This window comes from Erythrolamprus reginae, chromosome 5, assembly GCF_031021105.1.
Source record: "Erythrolamprus reginae isolate rEryReg1 chromosome 5, rEryReg1.hap1, whole genome shotgun sequence".
NCBI lineage: Eukaryota > Metazoa > Chordata > Lepidosauria > Squamata > Dipsadidae > Erythrolamprus > Erythrolamprus reginae.
Window position 1 is genome coordinate 76,435,454 of NC_091954.1, and position 25,353 is coordinate 76,460,806.

General features: G+C 40.2%; 1 protein-coding gene across 3 annotated transcripts; it reads left to right on the top strand.

The window, feature by feature from the left end:
- The first annotated feature begins 4,136 nt into the window (after positions 1 to 4,136).
- STK25 (serine/threonine kinase 25) lies at positions 4,137 to 24,795 on the top strand. Of its 3 annotated transcripts, none has more exons than XM_070753221.1 (12): positions 4,137 to 4,357; positions 6,172 to 6,279; positions 11,599 to 11,829; positions 12,620 to 12,676; positions 14,242 to 14,350; positions 15,196 to 15,353; positions 16,402 to 16,587; positions 17,021 to 17,166; positions 18,746 to 18,854; positions 19,436 to 19,507; positions 21,925 to 22,061; positions 23,309 to 24,795. In XM_070753221.1, the coding sequence occupies exons 2-12, from the start codon at positions 6,250 to 6,252 to the stop codon at positions 23,346 to 23,348; spliced, it is 1,275 nt and encodes a 424-aa protein (XP_070609322.1). In that variant the 5' UTR covers positions 4,137 to 4,357; positions 6,172 to 6,249; the 3' UTR covers positions 23,349 to 24,795. The 3 variants fall into 3 exon arrangements, 2 of the variants coding, with proteins under 2 accessions (XP_070609322.1, XP_070609323.1); XR_011559216.1 differs by having other exon boundaries at positions 4,223 to 4,357; positions 21,925 to 22,248; positions 23,321 to 24,795; XM_070753222.1 differs by having other exon boundaries at positions 4,268 to 4,453.
- The last annotated feature ends 558 nt before the right edge of the window (positions 24,796 to 25,353 follow it).

Sequence of the window (25,353 nt, forward strand, 5' to 3'; positions counted from 1 at the left end):
ACCACTGATGACATCACAATGATGTCACATATCTGGTTCAGTAAGTGTCGGTTCATAGGCACCGCTATTTTTTATTTTAAAAATATTTCTACATTTTTGTATTCTTTTTTCTTCTGCACATGCACAGAAGCCGAGTTTCTGGCACCGCACTTGCGTCGCCATCTTGTTTTTGGCTTTTTAATTTTTAAAAATTTGTTTGCACTGTGCGTACATGTCCCTATGAGGCATGGCCACACGGTACAGGAGGAAGTGAACCCAAAGCTAGGTAAGTTAGAACCCCTCCTGCTCCAGATGTATAAAATCTGAAATGATTTGTCACCCATCGCCTTGCAGGAAGTCAGGTAACTGGAATGATTTAAAACAGAAGCAACAATCGTAGGACTAAAATCAGCAAATGTTATGCCAATTAAAAGATGGGTAAACTAAGCACTGAGGCACACAAAACTGGAGTGTAACACAATTAGGATAGTGTTGGTGAGCAGTTACTGCCCTCTCATGGCAATAAAAGAAAAGACATGACTATGTTCATGCTTCACATATTAGTTTAGTTTAGTTTTAGTTGGATTTATATGCCGCCCCTCTCCGAAAACTCGGGGCGGCTAACAGCAATCATAAACAGTATACAATAATAATCCAATACTAAAAGCAAATTAAAAACCCCTTAATATAAAAAGCCAAACATACATACAAACATACCATACATACAATTGTAAAGGCCTAGGGGGAGAAGGAATCTTAATTCCCCCATGCCTGGTGGCAGAGGTGGGTTTTAAGTAGCTTGCGAAAGGCAAGGAGGGTGGGGGCAATTCTAATCTCTGGGGGGAGTTGGTTCCAGAGGGCCGGGGCTGTCACAGAGAAGGCTCTTCCCCTGGGTCCCGCCAAACGGCATTGTTTAGTTGACAGGACCCAGAGAAGACCCACTCTGTGGGACCTAACTGGTCGCTGGGATTCGTGCGGAAGAAGATGGTCCCTGAGATAATCTGGTCCGGTGCCATGAAGGGCTTTATAGGTCATAACCACCACTTTGAATTGTGACCGGAAACTGATCGGCAACCAATGCAGACTGAGGAGTGTTGGTGTGACATGGGCATATTTAGGGAAGCCCATGATTGCTCTCGCAGCTGCATTCTGCACGATCTGAAGTTTCCGAACACTTTTCAAAGGTAGCCCCATGTACAGAGCGTTACAGTAGTCGAGCCTCGAGGTGATGAGGGCATGAGTGATTGTGAGCAGTGACTCCCGGTCCAAATAGGGTCGCAACTGGTGCACCAGGCGAACCTGGGCAAACGCCCCCCTCGCCACAGCTGAAAGATGTTTCTCTAATGTAAGCATATCAAAAGAGTACAGAAGTATGACCCTTAGACTGCACATAATTCATCAGCATGACTTTTGCAGTCCAAAATTTTCCCCTTCCCAGTTCCTTTCCTTAAAAAGAAAAATGAGTATCTTAAAAATTGGTGCTTATTTCATTTCTTAAGCCAACATCCTTTAGGTCTTTTTAAGATCCTGTCTCTGTTTATTTTTGGGGTGCATCCCTCAACATGCCTTTGAAGTTTAACCTCAACATTAGTCCTTATTTCGGATGGGATGCTTACTAAGTGAAGTATTCTACGATTTGTAAATTCCAGTAATAAAGGTTAGGGGAAACAGTAAAAAAATGGGACTAAGAATAAATATAAATAAAAAAAATAATGACAACAGTGTCCAAGTTGCGTCCGAAAGCTACTGACTAGACATAGAGATACATGACTAAAAACTGAGGAACTGAAGCCTTTGGAGAATGAAGACAAATTTTTCAAACTACAGAATGCAAACTATTTCTGGGAATGGTCATCACCCATAGACAAAACATACTCTTTAGTCATTGAAAAATAGGAGCAAGTAGTACATGTTTATCTTAACAATGCTTAAATGAAAGCTGTAATATAAAAAATTGGCTGTTAAACACAATATAGAAAGGGCTATTCAGGTTACTGATCAATATTAGAGAATGCAATATTACATACATTAATGTAATATTACATACATAATAAAGCACTTTTTAAATAAGTGGAAAGAAAAATGATTGTGCCTTGAATGTAGCTCTTTTAAACCCATTTGGTAGGATGCTACACTGTCCTGGTCTAATAGTAGTATAAATTAACGTTTCTATCAATGATTGCAAGCAAATGTACTATTCTCTATAAAAGGGATGTCCACATTAGTTCTTTTTTGGCAGATCACTTTTTCCTCTAATTCACATCTCTATATGACCAATTTCATCTGGTAGAAACTCATCATATTGTACTTTTTATTTATTTATTTATTTCATTGATTCATTCATTTTGGCAAGTACATATTGGTAGTATACAAAGATACAACAATGTTTATATAGATGAAACTAGTAAAAGAGAAACATAAGGATAGGGGATGATAGGCACGCTTGTGCACTTATGCACTTACATAAGTGCACTTACATAACCTGGTGTAAACCTGGAGTGGATTGCTACAAGGAATGGGTGGTTAGAAATCCAATCATTATTTTCAGGAATAAATTCTATACTTAAGTACTTTGTCTATATCTAAGAAAATACTTACTTCAGAAATGTAATTTGTACGCCATACAGCTAATAGTTATGTTATGCTAAACATAACTTCAGATTCAAATGCAAAATTAAGGTAACTTCTAAAGCAGTGGCAGAAACTATGAATAGACAGGAAATAAGTGGGATATAGACTATCTTAAAATAAAATAGAATAATGTTTTTATCTAAATAGATTAACATAAATTTGAGTCGCTTGGAATATTTATTCGGTTATCACCTTTCACCTGAAAAATCTGACACCATCCCATTCTGCTGTGACTTGAGAACTAGTAAGACCAGCCAAAGCAGTTATACCTCCCATTAAAATTTATTTAACAGGAACAAAGTTTTATCTTTTGAGGCTAGACTTTAGCGTGTGTAATTAAATTGCTTACTAATACATTCTTAAATTGCTGGTTTGAGTTTGCTTCATTCAAATGCAGCATATCAAGTTCTAACTATTTACTTTGGAAATCTCTGCATCAATAACCAGCTATGTTTGGTGACAGACAGTTGACTTTTTCAAAGTACAACCTATAAATTTAATTAAAAATACAACTTCCAAGCAAATACAGTATGTTGGAATGTTATGTTTAAATGTGTTTGAATTGAACTGTTTGTTTTTCAAATATTTTCAGACTTCCAGAGAGCAAGCCTTTTAGATTACAACTGTTTAAAGTTCTTCTGTCAATGCTTTTATTTTGTAACCAATATTTGCATGTTGCATTGTATAAAATTGCTTTGGCAGCAATGAAAAAATGCTATCTTTCCAATGAATGGCTTAAAAGTGATTTTAGAATGCATAAACTAAGTCATCAGACTGCCTTGATATGAATAAATTATTAAATAATTATTAAATCATCTTCATTTATTACTGTGCAATTATATTGATATTGTTTCCTGATTGCTTATTTCTACCCTATGACAATCATTAAGTGTTGTACCTCATGATTCTTGACAAATGTATCTTTTCTTTTATGTACATTGAGAGCATATGCACTAATGATAATTTCCTTGTGTCCAAACACACGTCCAAGAAAGAATTCTATTCTATTCTATTCTATCCTATCCTATCCTGAACAGATATTTGGGGCAAAGTCCCACTCCAATGTTGTGTATTTTTTCTAACATCTTATTAATCATCTAATTTGTATAGTTCTAGAACTTGATTGAAATATGTCAATGAAATATAAAAAATGGATGAAAATAAAATAAAAATTTAAATGACCACACTGAAACGATTGCTTCTCCTTTCAAAGCGATCATCTGGGATTTTTACCTTGCAATAAAAATAAAGGTCATTTTATCTGCTTTGGGAACATTCCCCGTTCCTTCCTAAAAGTGATGCTAAACATCGGCTCAGCAGAGGAGCCGGTGTGCCATTTTGCCTTACGCAAAAAATTGTACCGCTCCATTCGACCACTAGAAGGAATCAAAGCTTCGCAAACGGAAGCTTTCTTCCCGAGATCCGAAAACAAGAAGCCTAATAAAAACTACCTTTCCCAGAAATCCGAGCTTCCCGAGCTTCCTGCCCCTCCCCTCCTGAAGTGTATCCTAGTCATTGCAGTCTCCGCTCCGACCTTTCTCTAGCAAGGCCCTCGGGCCAAAAACTATCCTTCCCAGTAGACTCCGCGGCGGGTTTCGGATTCCTGCGCATGTTTGTTTTTCATTTTCGCTCCCCCCCCCCCCCCCCCCATGCAGTTGTACTATCGCCGAGTTCGCTAGGCTGGATTGGCGCGCGCGCTCAACGCTACAATGGGGCAGCCGGGCTGGAGAGCCCCTCGGGGATGCAGGTGAGGCGAAGGGCTTCGGCCACGCCCGCCCGGCGACAGAGGCGGGACGAGTTGTTTGGGAAGAGGGCTGCCCGCTGCGGCCGTTGCCATGGCAAGGTGTCTCTGGAAGCTTTTCTCTCTCGGGGTGGGGTGGGGGGCAGCCGTAGGGCTGGGATGATTTTGGCCTTTTCCCCATAGTTTCGGGTTGGGCTGCACATCTGGAAATACCTGGTTGGGAATCATTTACCTGAATGAATCTCCGCACCGCTAGGCTTAAAAACAACAATGCGGGTGGTAGGCAAGACGTTTCTTTTTGGACGGTGGTTGGGTGTCTCGTTGCAGAGTCCACCCTACGGCTCCCCTTTTGTGCAGCCCCGTCGTGCTTAAATGGGGAATAAAGGGGGGCTCGTTTTGTCCCGCGCTGGAAAAGCGGACTGTGTATCTCTCTCGACGGCTTGGTTGGGTTTTCTGTACATGAACCATCCCCGGATCTGCTTTCTCCTATCTCCTGAGAGACTTAACCTTCCCATTATCCCGCATAAATTGGTATATAGCAATAGAGTAACTACCTGACTCTGTGGTTTCTACTCCTAACCCTCAAACCTTCAACTTTAAATTATCTACAATTGACCTCTTCCCCCTTTCTAAGTGGTCTGTAAGGGGTGTCCATAATACAAATTACCAACATATAATTGTTTGACTAAATACATACATACATACAGTACATACATATATACATACATACGTACAGTACGTACATACATATATACATCCATACATCCATAATACACTGCTCAAAAAAATAAAGGGAACACTCAAAGAACACATCCTAGATCTGAATGAATGAAATATTCTCATTGAATACTTTGTTCTGTACAAAGTTGAATGTGCACAACAGCAGGTGAAATTGATTGTCAATCAGTGTTGCTTCCTAAGTGGACAGTTTGATTTCACAGAAGTTTGATTTACTTGGAGTTATATTGTGTTGTTTAAGTGTTCCCTTTACAGTAATCCCTCGTTTTTCGCGGGGGATGCGTTCCAAGACCACCCGTGAAAAACAAATTTCCCTGAAGTAGAGGAAAGATATTTTTTATGTATTTAACGAGTATTTGGACTTTTAAAACCTACCCTTTGCATTAAACAGTCATTCTATAATGTTTCTCAGCTGAAACTACATGTGATACCCTACTAGTTTCTTTAATAGAGTACAGTAGTACTGTAGAAGAATTTTATGAATTTTTAATGGATTTAATGGATTTAAGCCCCCTTTGAAAACCCGTGAAGTAGCGAATCCGCAAAAAATGAACTGCGAAGTAGCAAGGGATTACTGTACTTTTTTGAGCAGTGTATGTACACACATACATACATACATCTCAACACCCATAAGAGCAGATGGAATCCGAAATAATTCATAACTGGGCACTATCGGATCACACTTCACACTGTGCTTTAAGATAAAAATACAGATGACAAAGTTGTCTAAGGTTTTTAAAGCCCCGTTGTTAAACCTGTGCTTGGTCATACTGTTATTGAGAAAGAGAGCTTCTTTCTTATTTATGAAACAAGCAGGTGTTCGCCCCCCATTTTTTCCCCAAAGATTTCTGAATAGTGTATCTGGGTAGAATTGAACTTTGGTGCACTTGTGAATCAATAGAGGAAGAGAGACTATCAGGCTCTGAGTTGCCTATTCTGAGATGATTCGGATATTAGAGGTAGAGTCCTTGTTGAGTCAATAACAATAAATTGTTATTGTTCCCAGAGTCTGTCAAAATGTGAACGCATCTGTGTCGATAGCACACATTAATTGGCTGCACTTTTTTTCTCTCTGTTTGTAGCTAGATGATCGATAGGAGGGAGCATATTTTTATTGCTGTGCAAGAATTGGTATATGGGTGTGGTGCCAATCTTCAGTCATGGCTCATCTGAGGGAATTTGCCAATCAGGTGAGTGAGAACTTGAGGCTATGTCTCAATCAGTTGAAATATCTAAACAAATTTCTGCACGTGGCCACTTTACATTACATTCTGACATTCATTCATTCATTGTTGCAAAAGGCCAAGGCGGCATCACTTTTCATGATCCAGTTTACCATGCTGTGTGAACCGAGCCAGTTTTTCTCAATACTTTATTCTCCCATTTTGCTAGATGGTATTATGCTGTGTATATGTTTATATGTTCCAGTTTTTCACAATTGATCCTACGTTTATGAGGGATTGGCTGTCTTTCTAGCTTGTTCTTTGCTCCCCTCCCCATACATTTTCCCTTTTTATATTTCTTTTCATATATTCTATTTATATTTCTAATATGTATTTGCTAATAACTGATAGTTGAATGCAGAAATTAAATATGAGGCTTGCTTTTTGAGAGTATGTATGGATTTTGCGTCATTGTATAAAAGTTGCTTGCATTCTGTCCCCTGTCAAAAAGTTGGAAAGCGTTTCTAGTCATGTTGTTCTGAGCTTCAATGCTTGCACACTTCCTATTATTTTGGTTAATTCTAGGAAAACATCTGTAGCTTTAGTTTAGAGGAGCTGACTGGTTTCTTCCTTGCATCTTAAATATACAAATTGCATGAAAGCAAAATATTAATTAATAATATGAATTTATGTATATTATTTATGTGTTAATTTTTAATACTGCCCATTTTGTTGATACAGTAAATTTGGGGGGCTTACAATGTGATTAAAAAAAAGTCCTATGAGTCGATTAAAATTAAAGGAATTAAATAGAAAAGCTGAAAACCAAGGTAATGGGCAGTCTGGGTCTTCTTTACCTCAATGTAGCTAGGCCCCTGTCAGACATCCAGGCCAAATGGCAGAACCAAGTTTTTAAACTCTTCTGGAAGACTAGGACCACAGGGGTGGATCTTCACTTCCAATGGAAGAATATTCCAGAGGTTGGAGATCACAACAGAAAAGCCTCTTCTGAATCCCATGAGCCTATTCTTTGGCAGACAGGATTTAAATTAGGCTATTTTCACTAAACAAGAGGGACAGGCTAATCTTCAGGGTGAAATGATTCCTCAGATATCCTGGCGCCATGTTATAAAGGGCTTTATAGGTAATAAGTAACATCTTGAATTGGACCCAGAAACTAACTGGCAACAAACAGGTACATCTTGTGTAACAGCTAGCTGTGAGGTCAAAGAATTTGAAAGAATACAATAAATTTTATAAATAAAAATGGTGGCAGTTCACAAAGATTACTAGGTGCAAATAGAAATACACATTATTTCCATAGGAAGGAAGATAAAGCAGGAATGTTAAATTGATTATTTTATTCAAAGAGGAAAATATGCTCTTATTTGGATATCACTTCTGGAATTTGTGCTCTTGAAGAAAAAATAAATAAAACGTTGACCTTGGTTTTGTTGATTAGAAAAATTTGATGTTATAGGAATGGCTGGTTATATATTAATGTGTAAAAGCAAAACGTTGAGGTGGTGTATTTATCTTGCACTGTGCTAAGAAGGGTTTGTAAGTCAATGCTACCTTTTCTTTCTTTTTCTCTTTCCACTTGTATCTCACACACCCTTTTCCCTGGTCCCTTCCTCTCCCTTAATTTTCTATTTTTTTCTTCTTCTTCTTTGTATTTTATATAATATAATAAAAATTATAAATGGGAAAGAAAGTAATAGCAGTGTCACATATGCCAGCTGAAGGCCCTCCAGAACTGTCAGTGCTACATCTATACCAGTTGTAATGTCTGGATACTCTTCAAGGATTGCTGCATATAGAGTGCATTGCAATAACCGAACCAGTAGAATACTAGGACACGAGTGACTGTGTGCAGGGCTTCATAATCCAGGAAAAGGCACAACTTGTACACAACCTGAAATTGTGCAAAGGCCCTTCTAGCCATTACTGTCACCTGCTCTTTGAGCAGGAATCAGAAGTTTAAGAGAACTCTCAGATTGTGCACCAAATCTGTCAGGGATAGTCAACTCCATTCAGAACTAAGGATGATAAACACCCTGAGATGTTTACATCTCCACAGCTGCACTCGGTCTTATCAAAGTTCAGCTGAAGCCATTTGTCCTCCATCCACACCCCCACAGCCTCTAGGCACTGTGAAAGGATAACTACAGCATCAATATATATGAAAGTTTGCTGGTTTAATCTTCAAACATGCATTAATACATAATAATTATGGATAGCTATGGATTATTATTACTATTTTAATAATGTAGTCTATTGACAGTTCTCAGGAAAATAATTTATACTTATCCATCCATCTTGCATATTATTGTGCTTTCTACTGCCAATGTGGAACAGCCATTTCTGGAGTGAACTCCTCTCAGAAAATAGACACATAATATACCTTTTCTTTTGATGCTGGTCAGCCTGGAAGAGATGTTTGTGGGCTGTTAAATATATTCCCATTTTTATGATGTTACTGTTACTGTTATATTTACAGGAACTGCAGAAGATCATATGAAAATATCTCTGGAAATCTTGTTAAAATGTGAAAGTGAAAAATGAATTCTGCAGCATTTAAAATTATTTTCACACACGTAATTCCATTAATTACTTCACTTCAATAAATATTTCAACTCATAAGAATGTTTTAAGCTGCGATCCTTTTATAGTAGATCTTGCACACTTTCTTTTGGGATAACAACTAAAATTGAACTCCTTTCAAAATTACTCAGAATAGAAAAGAACAGTGTCAAATTTTCTTCAGTACTGCAAGCCTTTATAATTAATTTTCAAGGTGGAAGAAACTTTGATGAAAGGTTATAGCTAATTTGATGATATATAAGAGCGATTTCTCTCCAGTTTAGAAGAGGCATTTATCCAAGACTGCATCACAAAAACCTGATGTACTGTATTAACAAATGCCACCTGGGTCTAGTGCTTAAGGAACCAGAATATAAACCAGGAAACTCAGATTTAATCCTGTTTTAGGCATGCAAAGTGGATAACTTTGGGCCAGTCACTCTCCCTCATCTTGACTTAATCTCACAGAATTGTGGTGGTGGGAAAATAGGAGGAGGAAGGAGCATTAGGTATATTTGCTGCCTTGAGTTGTTTATAAAAATAATAAAGGCAGAAGAGATATATCCTTTTATCTCTATTAATTTTAATATATATAATGATTATATAGTTTGCTGTTCACAATGGTGTTCTATGGATTTACAAAGTAAATCCTGAAAGGTTCTCTCAGTAGAGACTCTAGGATGTTAAATTAATATTATCTAAATAGTCCCAATATTAATAGAACCCTGAAATTCTAAGGATATGTTACAAGTAAAACGATATTCAGATATTTACAGCCAGATACTCTTCTTATATATGTCAGTGAAGATTCTCAGTCATCCAGGTAGAGTTGTGCTCAGACTGAAGAAACCTATTTGATAAACAGTGAAATGTTTCAAACCAAAAAGAAAAATAGTCCAGTTGCTATGAAACAATTTCCAGGCGGTCTTTTTACTTAGTATTATTTTTTCCCCTTTAGGTACATTATGTAGCAAAAAGGTAAATCCATGCTGAACAAGTTAACCTTAGAAAAATATACTGAGTTACTCCTGTTTTGAAAGATTTGTGTTACCACATTTATTTGCAAATCTAATATTGATTTACCAGTTGAGCTTCTAAATCCACGCTTAATCTTTTACCTAAAGCTTACATTTGGTTGGTCCGCTGACTACTGTCTTGCATTAAAAAGTCTTACCTGATTCATTGGCATTTTGCTAAGCCAGTCTTCTGAATTGATCACATTGCTGGTTCACATACCACACTAAGCAACTTGGCTTGTTTGGTTTGAACCAGTTCATTGCAATTCCAAATTCATGCTTTATTACTACGTATGAATTGACTCACTGGTACATTTTGGGGAAAAAAAAGTAAAGATTCTAAGTTGAACTGATGACTTCATAGTCCCATTATACTGTACTTGCCTTTCTTCAAGATAGTTTTCAACTTGCCAATCTAGTTTATACTTCAGAATTCCATGTATTTGGATTAGTTTGTAATCAGCCAAGAATATATGTGAAGATATATGAAAAAAATAATAACTACCCTGTGAAGATATATGAATACCCAAAACTATATTTTAACTTAACATTTATATTTTCTAGGGGCGGTCACAACAGTCAGTTTCACCAAAAATGGCAATTTGACTACCATCCCATTTAAAAAAAGAAATAAGTCAAACCAAGAAAGTTACACCATAATAAATTGAAAGATGGTAGCTCAGTGGCTAAGACACTGAGCTTGTCAATCGAAAGGCTGACAGTTCAACGGTTCGAATCCCTGGCGCAGTGTAACTGAATGAGCTCCCCTTTCTTGCCCCAGCTTCTGCCAACCTAGCAATTCAAAAGCACATAAAAATGCAAGTAAATAAGTAACACCTTTGGTGGGAAGGTAACAGAGTTTTGTGCGCTTCTGGTGTTTAGTCATGCTGGCCACATGACCACGGAGACAACTTTGGACAGCGCTTGCTCTTCGGCTTTGAAATGGAGATGAGCTATCCCCTAGAGCAGTGTTTCCCCACCTTGGCAACTTGAAGATATCTGGACTTCAACTCCCAGAATTCCCTAGCCAGCGAATGCTGGCTGGGGAATTCTGGGAGTTGAAGTCCAGATATCTTCAAGTTGCCAAGGTGGGGAAACACTGCCCTAGACCAGTGGTGGCGAACCTTTTTTTCCCTCTGGTGCTGAAAGAGTGTGTATTGTGTATTGTTGCGCATGCACAAGTGCCTACACTCATAACTCAATGCCCAGTGAGGGCGAAAACAGCTTCCCTCCGCCCCCTGGAGGCTGGAAACGGCTTGTTTCCCAACTTCTGGTGGGCCTAGTAGGCTCGTATTTCACCCTCCCCAGGCTCCAAAGGCTTCCCTGGAGAGTAAAAATGTCCTCCCCCATTCCCCTGGAGGCTCTCTGGAAGCCAAAAACACGAGACAAAAGCTAGCTGGCACACACATGCACGTTGGAGCTGAACTAAGACAACAGCTCGTGTGCCAGCAGATAGGGGTCCATGTGCCACCTGTGGCACCCGTGCCATAGGTTTGCCATCACTGCCCTAGGGTCATAAATGAAAGGCACATATGTGTGAGCGGAACCTTTACTTTTACCCTTTTATTGTCCCTGTACTCTAGTGAGCTCTCATATGGATGGTTTACTTAGAATTGTTATACTAGCTAATAATAACTACCCTTTGTATTTCTTTGCTTTAGAGTTCAGAATAGCTTGTTTTAATGTGTTGTCTTTCCCTCTCACCTCTTATCCTCTTCGTTTCCCCAATGTTTTTTATCCAACTTAGCACTCTCGGGTTGATCCAGAGGATCTGTTCACTAAGCTGGAGAGGATTGGTAAAGGATCATTTGGGGAAGTGTACAAAGGAATCGACAACCGTACCAAGGAGGTAGTAGCTATCAAAATAATTGATTTGGAAGAGGCAGAGGATGAAATTGAAGACATCCAGCAGGAGATAACGGTTCTTAGTCAGTGTGATAGCCCGTATATCACCCGATACTATGGCTCCTACTTGAAGGTAATTGAAGCTAGAAAAGTAATCTGAATTGCAATGCTTTTGTTGCAAGATGATAATTTTGCAATTATCTGTAAAACTGAAGGAAAAGCAAACAAAAACCAACTATTGCGCAAATCTTCTCCAAGCACAGTAAAATGGCTTCTTTTTTTAGACAAGCCCTCTGTTTTTTCCAAGAATTGTTTATATTTCAAATTACAGTATAAAATCTTGCGGTGAAGACACTGGTATGAGTGTATAAATATCAGTGAGCAGGGGAAGATTTTCCTTCAAAATCATTTTTCTGTTATTGCTGAAATAAAAATACTCACGATCAATATTTAATCTTCCAGAGAGCTAATAATTTGAATGAAATGCAGTAAGAAGTCAACAGAATGAAAGAGTAAGACATGCAGTGGTGCCTCCCTATATTTAATAATTTTACTGAATTTACTGAAAATGTTGTCATTTGTGCTTAATTATGGTGGATGCAACTTCGCTTCTGAAATGTTAATCTTTTGCCTGAAGGGCTTTTCAATTTTTGCGTGGCAAAGGTAAAGGTGCCCTTGTGTTTCCTTATGCTAACATTTTTGTTTGAAACTGGTTATCATGGTGCTGTTTATATAACTTTCTTAAACTATAAAAAAATAATATCGCCATGAATGTATTACAGAGGTCAGTGAGACAGCTAGATCTTATTCTGTATAAGAAACTATATAAGAGCTGTTTTGCTTGGTAGTATTTCTAATAAGTAGATGGATTTAACTAAACATTGTGATAATACTATTGTCACATCTGCTGGCTTAATTTATAGGGCACCAAACTGTGGATAATCATGGAGTATTTGGGAGGTGGTTCAGCTCTGGATCTAGTAAGTATCTGTGTTGTTTTGTTTATTACCTTACCAGAATTTACCAACTCAGGAACAGCGCAAAATTTCATGTAATCAGTTATGACCATCTAGCTAACCCAACTGGTGTTTGGCTCCTCCCAGTCAACAGATTTGATATTCTGGCCTTGGATGAAGTGGATTATGTGGATCCTTTTTGTTCTGTCTGGGTCACTCCGGAAGCTATGACCAACCCAAAAAGATAAGCCAGACACACCGGTAGAATTCAAATACAGTTTTATAATGTTAAAGAGAAACGAAGCTAACAGAAAATGTCCTTGCAAAGCAGGAAAACACTGGAACTCCAAATATATACATGAAGGCAATTGTCCATGCATCAATATAGGATTCTTGCTGCCAAGACGAGGCTGTAGATAACAGACATACACCTCCCACGGGTCTTCAAGACTGCTGGGCCACGAGCCAGGAACAGAAACGTCGAGAAACAATGCAGGTTACAGCAACTCCAAACTGATTACACTCCACGTGGCTTCAAGAGTTTGCCTGCCTTATAAACCCTTCCCTGCTAATGAGGACCACACCCAAGCCCTGGTGTTCCTTATTCAATGCTGATAATATTTCTTCAATTGATCCTTCCTTTGATCTAGACGTCTCTGTCGCATGTTAATGACAGCTTGTGCTTCGTCACCTAATGACTCCAAAGACTCCAAGCTACTGGCTGGGGAGAGCCCCTCCCCGGGGCTCCCATGCTGTTCTTCCTTGTCACATTCCTGACTGTACTCTTCCCCGTCCGACTGCCCAGACCCCTCCTCTTCGCTGTCATCCTCCTCCGGGCATGGAGCCAGCAGAGACGCAGCTGGTCTTTGATCTGCCTCGGTTGAACCACAACACTTTTCAGTCTAGGTTTAGGCCAAGATAGCATTGAGGTGGCATTGATCCCACTTTAAAGTGACTGCTGGGTGGTTTGGGATGGAGATGGTGTAACTGTCCTGCCCCTTCTGGATCACCTGGCAGTTTTCAGTATCAGCTATGGTATTCTTCTGGATTGGCTTCAAGGATTGGGAATTGGAGATACTGTTTTGTAGTGTCCTCTCCTCTTTCTCTCAGAGCCATTTCCAATTTTCTTTGGGGGAGAGGGGGTTGGGTTCCAACCTACATTCCTACAATATGTGATATTTCAGGTATCATGTACCCCCCCCTTTAATATCTACATTAAATTGCTGTGCAAGATCGTATAATCAGTATCCTGATAATACTTATACATCTCCAACCTAGCTGGTCACGTAATGCTGTTGAGATGCTGACCAGTGTATGGAAGTTCTAAAGGTCTGGATGCATAAGAACAAACTCCAACTCAATCTTGGCAATGTGTGGCTTTGGGTTTTTGGATACTTAGGATCTGGTGATATTCATCTTTGATACTTGATGGGGATACAATTCCCTTGAAAAAATTAGTGTGCAGTTTGGGGCTCCTCCTCCTGACCTGGTGGCTAGACGGGCATTGCACAGATTCATGTTTTGAAACATCTTCATAGCCAAAGCCATTTTATATATTTCATGGACGTATTTCTGCCCTTGACTTTCAGCTCAAGCCTGGTCCCTTGGAAGAGACCTACATTGCTACAATTCTGCGAGAGATTCTGAAAGGTCTGGACTACCTTCACTCTGAGAGGAAAATCCACAGAGACATCAAAGGTAAGGCCCACAGGCTACACATTGGGTTCTGCACAGGTGTCTTTACTGAGATCAATGAATCGATGTTTGTTGCTTGTTTGCACTAATATTCTAGGAAGAAAAAAGTCTGGGTGCACACATAAATCTATGCAACAGATTAATGAAGATTATTTCTTTTTTTTAAGAGGGAATTTTTTCATAATTTTGAAAATGAGAAGAGGGGATAAATGGTAAAAGGCGATTATGAAAAGGAAAGCATATTTGACTGTGCCAAACCACTATGCTTGTAAAGAATAGTAATAAATGGAAATAATTTGAAATCAGAATAAAAATTATTGCCATTTGAATCCATTTACTATAGTTAAGAAAACTATAGAAACAATTGACTTCCTTTCATAAAAGGATGGTTTTTGATGAAATTTATGTTGTGTGTATAAACTCTGTACTTACTTTCAAATTATGTTTAGTATAGTACTCAATAGTGATTTTTTAAAAACCAGAATATAGGGTACATTTAGGATAATTACAATGGCTTTTTGAATACAATATAGAAAGGAAAGATATAAAAACATGGAAAGAACAAAGAATGAAAAACAGATCTAAATATTTCAGATAGGTCAATTATAACATCCCATTGTCTGGCTTCAGAATATCTAAGGAAATAGACTTAAGGGCTGAACCAAATTTCTGGCTGTCTTCTGTTTTCTTGCCACAGGTCTTTAAATAACTATTTTAAATAACATCTTCTCTATCTTGAAAATTAACTGAAAACTGTATACCAAACCTTCAGAAGTTACTATCTTTCCACAAGAGAGATTACCCCCTCCCTTTTGACCAAGTTACTTGTATAACTTTTTGTATAACAGCTGCCAATGTGTTACTTTCGGAGCAAGGGGATGTGAAACTAGCTGACTTTGGTGTAGCTGGTCAACTGACAGACACTCAAATCAAGAGAAACACCTTTGTTGGGACTCCTTTTTGGATGGCACCCGAAGTCATCAAGCAGTCAGCCTATGACTTCAAGGTGAGCTGAGAGGAGCAACTAGAAGTAAAAAGACTGTCAATGTGTTATCTCATCAGGGAAATACCTTATGTAGAAAAAAATAAAAGGGTATATCCACAGTATGTTATAGCTACATCCTTTGCCCACAGTAATGTTTCAGTATTCTAACAGAGCTTTGCTCCTACCCACACTTACAAACACACACACACACACAGGATCATTCTGAAAAGTGAATACAGTGGTACCTCATGATACGAACCCCTCGTGATACGAACATCTCGAGATACGAACCCAGGATTCGTTCGGAATTTTTTTGCCTCTTCTTACAAACTTTTTCCGGCTTACAAACTTATTGCAGATCACAAAATGGCGCTCCGTTTGGTGCCGCCGCCCGGCTGTCACCTTTTAAAATAGCTGGGGGGATTCTCGGCGTTCTCCCAAACCCAAACCCGAACTTTTCGGGTTCGGGTTTGGGAGACCGCCGAGAAGCACCGCCATCCGGCTGTCACCTTCTGAAACAGCTGGGGGGCTTCTCGGCGTTCTCTCGAACACCGAACCCGGAAGTTCGGCAAAAGTTCGGGTTCCGGAGGCCACCTCCTTTCCAGCCTCCAGATCGGCCGAAAACGCCGCTGCTGATTGTAAAAACGGTGCTGCGCCGGCCGCCGCCACCCAACTGTAACCTTCTGAAACAGCCGGGTGCTTCTCGATGGCCTCCGGAACCCGAACCCGAACTTTTGCCGAACTTCCGGGTTCGGCAAAAGAAGCCCCCCGGCTGTTTCAGAAGGCGACAGCTGGGCGGCGGCGCCCAACGGAGAGCCATTTTGCGATTCCCCTCCCCCTTGCACGCATTAATCGCTTTTACATTGTTTCCTATGGGAAACATTGTTTCGTGTTACAAACTTTTCGCCTTATGAACCTCCTTCCGGAACGAATTAGGTTCATAAGACGAGGTATTACTGTATTGTATTTTGGAAATGGGAATCAAAGCCTATGACCTCATAATGTTGGCATCCAATAGGCAAATTCAGGTGGGCTATTCTGAGTTTCTATCCCTTTGTTTTTCTTCCAGGCAGATATTTGGTCCCTTGGCATTACTGCTATTGAACTGGCCAAAGGAGAGCCTCCAAATTCTGACCTGCATCCCATGAGGGTTCTCTTCTTGATTCCTAAGAACAACCCTCCAACATTAGAAGGGCACCACAGTAAGCCCTTCAAGGAATTTGTGGAAGCCTGCCTTAACAAGGACCCGAGATTTGTAAGTGGGAATATTTTTTTGGTTGGTTGGTTGTTTTTTTTGGTGCTTGTCTTCATAAGCAAAGCCTGCAGAGTACTACATGAGAATATCAGGCAAAAGCTATTAAAAGAATGTGATACTTTTACCTTTGGAGCTAAAGAACCAAAGGAGACTTAAGTTCTGGTTTATCCTCCACAGAAGATTGTGCTAACTTTGGGCCAGCCATGCTATCGGCTTTTCAGCCCTATGTACTTTACAACATTGTTGATTGGAAATGTTATGTATTCTGACCTTCTGGAGAAAGTGTAGATTTAAGATTAATTAAAAGTAAGTCTGCCAGAATCATTTTCTAAACCAAAATGTTCTTCATAAAGCCAAAAGTGATGCCCACCTTCTTATTTGGGCTTCTGCTAGCTGAAACTCCTTGTTTTGTTTCTCCTTTTTTTTGGCACAGAGGCCCACTGCAAAGGAATTGCTAAAGCACAAATTTATCACACGTTACACAAAGAAAACATCATTTCTCATGGAACTCATTGACCGGTACAAACGTTGGAAATCAGAGGGGCATGGTGAGGACTCCAGCTCAGATGACTCTGACATGTATGTATATTCTCTGTTTCCTGCTGAATTCCCAGAGAAGAATAACTCACAGTCAGATGTTACCAAGAGAAATCTGAACAGTATAAATTTTGCTGCATGGAAAATAATCTTTTGTACACCTTAACATGGATATACAGTGGTACCTCGGTTCTCGACCACAATCCGTTCCAGAAGTGTGGTCGAGAACCGATTTCGTTGAGAACCGAATTAATTCATCCCATAGGAAATAATGGAAATGGATTTTATTGGTTCCCAGCCCATTGACTTTCTGGGAACCAATTAAATCTACAGTATTTCCTCTATTTCCTATGGGATAAAGATCTGAGGGGACGGGGTGAGAGAGAATGGGAGTCGGAATCCTGACACGTCCCTCCTGGCCGCCCTCTTAACAGCCTCCCAGTCTCTCCCTTGTAACTGCTCCAAGCTGCAGGAAAGGTAGGGCTGGCTGCAATACCGGCAGCTTCGGGGGGCTCCTTTCCACAGCGGTTCAGTTCGTTACCTCCAGGCAGCTGCACCAACTTTTTCTTTCCCAGCTCCGGCGGCTTCCCTTCGAGGAGCAGCAGCAGCGTCAGGAACGTCACGTGATGAAGGGAAGCCACCGGAGCCGCCGGAGCCGGGAAAGAAAAAGTTGGTGCAGCTGCCTGGCGGTAACGAACTGAACCGCTGTGGAAAGGAGCCCCCCCGAAGCTGCCGGTATTGCAGCCAGCCCTACCCTTCCTGCAGCTTGGAGCAGTTACAAGGGAGAGACTGGGAGGCTGTTAAGAGGGCGGCCAGGAGGGGCGTGTTGGGATTCCGACTCCCATTCTCTCTCACCCCGTCCCCTCCGATCTTACATTTTGGATAGTAAACAAAATTTTCTGTTCAGTATCCGAATTTTTGTTCGGATACCGAAGCAAATTTTTGCAGGAAATTTTATTCAGTATCCGAAATGTATGAAAACTAAAGCGTTCGAGAACCGAGGTACCACTATAATTGATGTAGCTTTTTGGGTGTGGGTGAGTAAGGAACAACATAAGTTATTTTAAATGTTAGATCAGTGGTTCTCAACCTTTCTAATGTTGTGACCCCTTAGTACAGTTCCTCATGTTGTGATCTTCCCAACCATAAATCTAGCGCCAATTTTCCCAACAGAGCTTTAAACTGATTGGCAGGAAGGTCAGAGGGGCACCCCCACTGTAAACGCCAGATTGGTCGGATTGTAAAAATACGTTCCAAGGCACCAGAATAGAAGCTTTAGAAATTTGTCTTTTCCCATGGTCTTAGGCAACGCTTGTGAAACAGTCGTTCGACCCCCAAAGGGGTCCCAACCACCAGGTTGAGAACCACTGTGGTAGATGCTTCCATTTAAAAAAATTAAGACAAATGGAATACATGATTATCCAACTTTTGTTCCATACTGGGAACCTACCATAAAGATTAGTGCATGTGGCATCACATCAAATATTAGCCCCCTGATACACCACATCAATTGTGAGGGCCTAGGAGCAGTTGGGGAAACTCTTATAATTTTTGATGTGTAATGTAATTTTTCCAGTTCGACATGTTTTTGGAATAGAAATGATTTTATTTTGTTTCCTAGTGACGGAGATGCAGATGAAAGGGATCAAGGGCCCATCTGGACTTTTCCTCCAACTATTCGGCCCAGTTCCCTGAACAAATTGCATAAAGGGATACCTGGGTCTCAGAAGGTCAGTTTGGTATTTATTGCAGCTGAGAAAAGAACCAAACCTTGATAGTAGATCTGGGAGACCTGTAATGTTTCTCTATACTGAGACAAGAGTATTAGAACATTTGTTTTGGCTGCTTTTTTTTATTTTTAGCATTAGTACCAGATACAAATGGCAGATAGGATGTCATTCCAGCCTTAGGCTCTTTCTGGAATCAGTCTGCAGGGAAAAATAGAAAGCAGTTAATGATATTTGTGTATTTTTTTTCTTTCAAAACAATATAAGTTCGTGATGCTTGGCAATACACTGCATTTTTGTGGACAGAGCAAATATAGTGGTAGGCAACCCAATGCACTCCAGATTTCAACCCCCATCAGTCCAAATGGCCAGAAATTATGGAACATTTAATCCAAAAATATTCAGACTAAGTTTGTACATTACATTAGCCAGAAAGATGTTGATTTTGATGTAGCATTATGTAGGCACACCAATTAAAACAAAACTTGGCTTAGCATAATGTATGAACCATTTCTTGAATATTCTTGTTCTGATATCTGGAGGTCTCACTTAGGAAAACACTAGCTTGGTTTTTCTCTTTCCAGGCTTGTGAACCCATCAAGAGGCAACCCCGGTCCCAGTGTCTCTCTACCCTCGTCCGTCCTGTCTTTAGAGAGGTGAGTCTCTGGCACAGTGATGGCGAACCTATGGCACGGGTGCCACAGGTGGCACGCAGAGCCGTATCTGCTGGCACGTGAGCCGTTGCCCCAGCTCAGCTCCAACGTGCATGTGTGTGCCGGCCAGCTGATTTCTGGCTCACACATAGGCTCTGGGAGGGTGTTTTTGGCTTCCAGAGCCTCTGGGGGTATGGGGGAGGGTGTTTTTACCCTCCCCCATATCTAGGGAAGCCTTTGGAGCCTTGGGAGGGCAAAACACATGCCTCCTGGGCACACCAGAAGTTGGGAAACAGGCTGTTTCCGGCCATCAGAGAGCCTCCGTGGAGTGGGGAAAGCTGTTTTCGCCCTCCCCAGGCATTGAATTATGGGTGTGGGCACTCACAATAGTGCACACGCACAAGCAATTTCTGTAAACTTCTTTGTAACATGTAAAGGGCTTGGATAACTAGGTGAGGATCTCTGAAATTAATAGAAATCTGAAAAGCAAGTACATAGTGAGCAGTGACTTTTGAAAGGAAAAATGACGTATAGGTTCTACACAGGTGTCTAAATCCAATATTCACAAAGGGTTCTAAGTAATTTTTACCTGTATTATTGGGTCATGCATAGGGTTGGAGTTTTTTTGGAGAGGTCATTTTTATATTTAAATAGCCAGTATTTACGGCGATTCACAATGCCAAAAAAGTTAACAGATGTCAGGTATGGCATGCAGGTGAACTGTAGGGTACTTCTGGTTATGCTGTACTCAATTCAGTACAGAATTTTCTTGCAAGCCCAAAATACTCAAAACCAAAATAAGCAAGCAATGCACCAGCCTCACAGTATCTGTTTGAAATCAGTTCACTGCTTGGTGCCAACCTGGCGTCTTTTCAGTGTGTTTCTAGCAAGACATTTTCTTCCACCAGAGGGAGTAATAATACACACTGCTGTTCTTCTCCCACAATCAGTGCTCAGCTTTGCCTTGTTTTGCATCCTGATTACGTGGGAGGCACAAAGCAAAGGGTAACTGGCTTAAGTCAGGGTATCTTCAGGACAAAGTACGGGTACATAAGCCATACTGATAATCGAAGAGGAAAGAGTTTTCAGGCAAACAAGCTTTTGCTTATAGGCCAATATTATTTTTTGCTTCATAGTTAGCTATTCAATTTCTTACGGAGAAATTTTTCTAAAGAAAAATTCTCCTGCTGCCGTCTCTCCATTTCTCTTTAATGTAAATGTCAAGTGTGCTGAAGCCTAAATAGAAGATTTCAGAAATAGTGCTATTTGAAGAAATGAAAAGCCACACTAAAAACTTTTTTATTGGGTGGTGGATATGCAGGCTATTTTTAATGAAAGAAGAATATTCCATATTATATTGCCCAACATGTAGGGCAGTGATGGTGAACCTATGGCACGGGTGCCACAGGTGGCACGCGGAGCCATATCTGTTGGCGCATGAATCGAGCTCTGCTCCAACGTGCATGTGTGTGCCAGCCAGCTGATTTTTGCCTCACACAGAGGCTCTGTGATGGCATTTTTGGCTTCCAGAGAGACTCCGGAGGGATGGGGGAGGGTGTTTTTATCCTCCACAGCTCCAGGGAAGCCTTTGGAGCCTGGGGAGGGTGAAACACGAGCCTACTGGGCCCACCTGAAGTTGGGAAACAGGCTGTTTCCCGCCTCCAGAGGCCTCTTGGGGGTGGGGGAAGCTGTTTTTCCCTCTCCAGGCATTGAATTATGGATGTGGGCACTCACGCATGCATAATAGCACGCACACATGCTCTTTCAGCACCGGAAGAAAAAAAGGTTCACCATCACTGGTATAGGATGTTTACAGTTTCATATATGAACTGGTCTCAAGCCCTCATCTATGATTATTTCATGCGGGAATCTAACATTTGTCTAACATTTTGATTTGGATAAAACATACCTGAGAAAAATTTGTAAAGAAATATAGTCCTTAACTTACGACCGCAATTGAGCCCAAAATGTATGTTGCCAAGTTTTACAACTTTTCTTAAATTAGCAACAGAGTTGTTAAAGTGAACCTGGCTTCCCCATTGAATTTGCTTGCCAGGCCTCAAAGATTATCATATGACCCTGGGACACTGCAGTCGTCATAAATAAATGCCGGTTGCCAAAAACCTGAATTTGGATCATGTGACCTTAGGGATGCTACCGTGGTCCTAAATATGAAAAACAATTTTTAAGTTACTTTTCAGTGCCTGTCACTGTCACTAAACAAATGGTTGTAAGTTGAGGATTATATATGCCATCCTTTTACATATGGGTGGAGATCATGGGCGGAGAGTAATAAGCTTACCTATGAAAATTGTAACTTTTATTATGGAGTATATAGGATCATCTCTGACATAAAATGAAAATTTAAAACAAGAATTGTGACTGTTGCAAACAAAGTGTTAATTTTATTATATTGGCAGCTCAAAGACAAGCACAAACAGACTGGAGGGAATGTAGGCGCCATGGAAGAACTTGAAAATGCTTTTAGCTTAGCTGAAGAGTCTTGCCCTGGAATCTCAGATAAACTAATTGCATATATGGTGGAACGAGTGCAAAGGTAAAATCAGCAAGAGCTGTTAGATTGATCAAACTTAATAGTGTCAGAAGAGCAACAACTGCCTATTCCTAATTGATGCTGCCTTTTGCTTGTGCCCGCAATATTTAGGTAAGTGCTCTAGATTGTAGATTCCTTCCTGTATAAGTCAGCTTCTGCAACTTAATCTTTTGAACAGTCTCTGCACAGGGTACTGAAAATCCATTCTGGTATTAATCCACACCAATTTTGGCTGAGCATGATTTTGAATATTTAGCCCAAAGCAACGTTTTACCACTTTGTTGCTGAATTTGAAGAAAGGTTATGGTATACAACAGGGATCCCCAACCCTTGGCCTGCAACTTGTTGGAAATTGAGCTGCGCAAGCAGCAGGCAAGTTCATGAAGCTTCATTTGTGCATGTATGGTATTAGGTTGCACATGTAAAACCAACCCTTTCACCCCACCCTCACCACTGGTCCATGTAGCCAGAAGGGTTGGGGACTGCTGATATATCTATTTATTTATTCAATTTTTATGCCGCCCTTCTACTTAGACTCAGGGCGGCTTACAACATGTTAGCAATAGCACTTTTTAACAGAGCCAGCATATTGCCCCCACAATCTGGGTCCTCATTTTACCCACCTCGGAAGGATGGAAGGCTGAGTCAACCTTGAGCCGGTGATGAGATTTGAACCGCTGACCTTCAGATCTACAGTCAGCTTCAGTGGCCTGCAGTACAGCACTCTATCTGCTGCGCCACCCCGGCTCTTTTTATATATATAATACACTAGTTGTGTAACATATTTTTGCTGATAATGAAAAGGAAGGGAGACTACTATAGATCTATTTCGGGCTTATTTGCCTTCATCAGGTATCTACACCCTTACTGGGATTTGAACCTCAGTCTCTGCCTTGTAATACACTAGTTTTGTATATAATTAGAATTTATTATTATTATTTATTAGATTTGTATGCCGCCCCTCTCCGAAGACTCGGAGTGGCTCACAACAACTATCTGTAAAGTGAAAGTGAGCCACTTGGGACTTCGGGGCCACAGGTGACATGCAAAGCTCTCCCATTGTCGCTGTTGAATTTAAACTTTCCACTATTTTGAGTCACAGAACATATGAAAAAGTACAGCATACAATGTCTAACTCACCTGTATAATGGAATCTCCATTGTGCAACTTACATGCCTGTGATATTACCCACTTTTGGCTTAATAACGCACAGTGGAGACGCCTCACAGATTTCTCTTGTTCCTCCCCAGGTTCTCACACAGTAGGAACCATCTGTCTTCAGCACGCTGACGAGTTGCTCCTTATCGCTCATGAAAAGAGTGACTCCCTCCACCCCACCCCACCAGCTCCACAAGAACTGCATCTTGAATTATTACCTGCTATTGGATGTTAACATTGTGCTATGAATTCCCAGTCATTTCAGAGCCTTTGTGTGTGTGTGTGTGTCATGCGCCCATGATGGGATTTGTAAAGCAAATGGATCATGGACTACTTTGCAGCACTGGGAGGGTAATTTCTATAATGCATTTCATGGAGGTTTTTAAACAATAACCAATTTTGCTCAGGTCAGACCTTGTTTCAAAGCAAAATCCTGACTGCTGGAAAACTGAAACTCTTAGACAAACACATTCCAAGACGGAAGGAGATGCTGGTGGGTTTCTCCTCTGGCCAGAGGCAAAGTTTACTTAAGCACATAGATGATCTCTTGCCAGTCAGCTAGATAGCAATAGACGGCTGTTACTCAAGGGAATCTTCTTTAGACTCTCGGTTTAATTATACAGGTGATATTTTCCTCCTCAGTCTGCTTGCCCCTTTGGTCAGGCAGGCTTGTCCGCTGCTGTAATCTGCCCCTGGCCACGTTTCAGTGACAATAGCTCAAAGCAGAAATGCTTGTAGCGTGGCAAGGCCTTTTGCTGCTATACAGTATTCATTACTGTCAGTTCATATCTGATTCAGTCATTTTGGCAAGCAAAGTATTACAGACTTATTAAAGAGGAGAGACATTAACTGCTCCTACAAGTTATAGAGAAACAACAGAGTCCTTTCAAAGTTTCTACACGTTTAGAGCTTTGTTTGTGAAATGTGGTTAAAGTTTTCTGTTAAATTGAAATGAAGTGTGGTGCCAACCAGTGAAGAATATTCTAAGTGGCGTTCCTTGTTCTGTCTCTTTAACTGTTTACTCTGTGTTGGACCTGAATAGTTTTAGGAGGTATCCTATCATTTCCTAAGCAATCTGAAACTCTTAAGTAGGAAGTTAGCAGATCTATAGCAGTATTGAAAACAGAAGTGGGAGGTCTTCAAGAATCATTTTCTAATTCTGTAACAGTGCCATGGATGACTTGAGAAAGACTTTACTGCCTAATAATTACATTTGTGGGTGGAACTGGATCTTCCAGTTCTGTTTATCCTCCTTGAAAAATGCCCTGTTGATAATATTCAGATATTATGCTCTTGAGAAATATCTGGGACAGTTATATTTCAGCCACACTCATAAATTTGAATCAAATTTCTTTACCATTATTTCTCCCAATTATTTACACAAAATATAAAAAATATATCAATGGAGAACAGGAAGCTGATACTTTGTACTGTTCATAAAAGGTACTTTATGCTAGCCCACACGGTATTGCCAGAATGCTCCCAAAAGTGATCCCAATACTCAAAATAACAATTATTGCTATTCAAATAAGCAGCAAGAGGGATCCACTACTTCCAATAAAATTAACTCGTAAAATAATGTGACTTTGCTTCTTTATTTGTTCATGTTTTGCTTTTTTCTTAGGAACTCAAGATAAGTACCTGCTCTTCTAATTTTTCTACAAAAAAACCCCAATATGGTAGTTTGGGCTCAATATTAGTGATCAATCGCCAGGTCTTCCATGCCAGAGGGTAGAGTTGAACCTAGGTCTCCCCAGTCAAAAATAACTGGTATTGTTTGATAAAATGAATGGAAAGTTTCAAGTTGATGCTAATTAAGGGCCAGGGTTTACACGTACATTTTCCTTAAGTTATTTTTTTAAAACTGAGGATAAAGCTTGGTCTTAGGTAAGCTATGGGAATTAGTCAACTGATTTTATAGGCAACTACTGTATACGTCGTAACTAGGGGTAGGGTCTAACTTACCTTGTTTCTGGTTCGCTTCCTCTCACTCCATGTGGGCATGCTTCGTGGGTGCACACATGCGCATTGACAAAAAAAAAATCAAAAATCTTTTTTAAAAAAGCCAATGGTGACTGCATACACAGTGCCAGAAACGCTGCTTCTGCGCATGCTCAGAAGATTTTTTTTTTAAAAG

What these genes read in the sequence shown, in the direction of transcription:
- STK25 (XM_070753221.1), top strand. Translation starts at nt 6,250, where the DNA reads ATGGCTCATCTGAGGGAATTTGCCAATCAG. An exon ending in ACTATGGCTCCTACTTGAAG is followed by an intron (nt 11,830 to 12,619) that starts GTAATTGAAGCT and finishes CTTAATTTATAG; the next exon opens with GGCACCAAACTGTGGATAAT. An exon ending in GTGGTTCAGCTCTGGATCTA is followed by an intron (nt 12,677 to 14,241) that starts GTAAGTATCTGT and finishes CTTGACTTTCAG; the next exon opens with CTCAAGCCTGGTCCCTTGGA.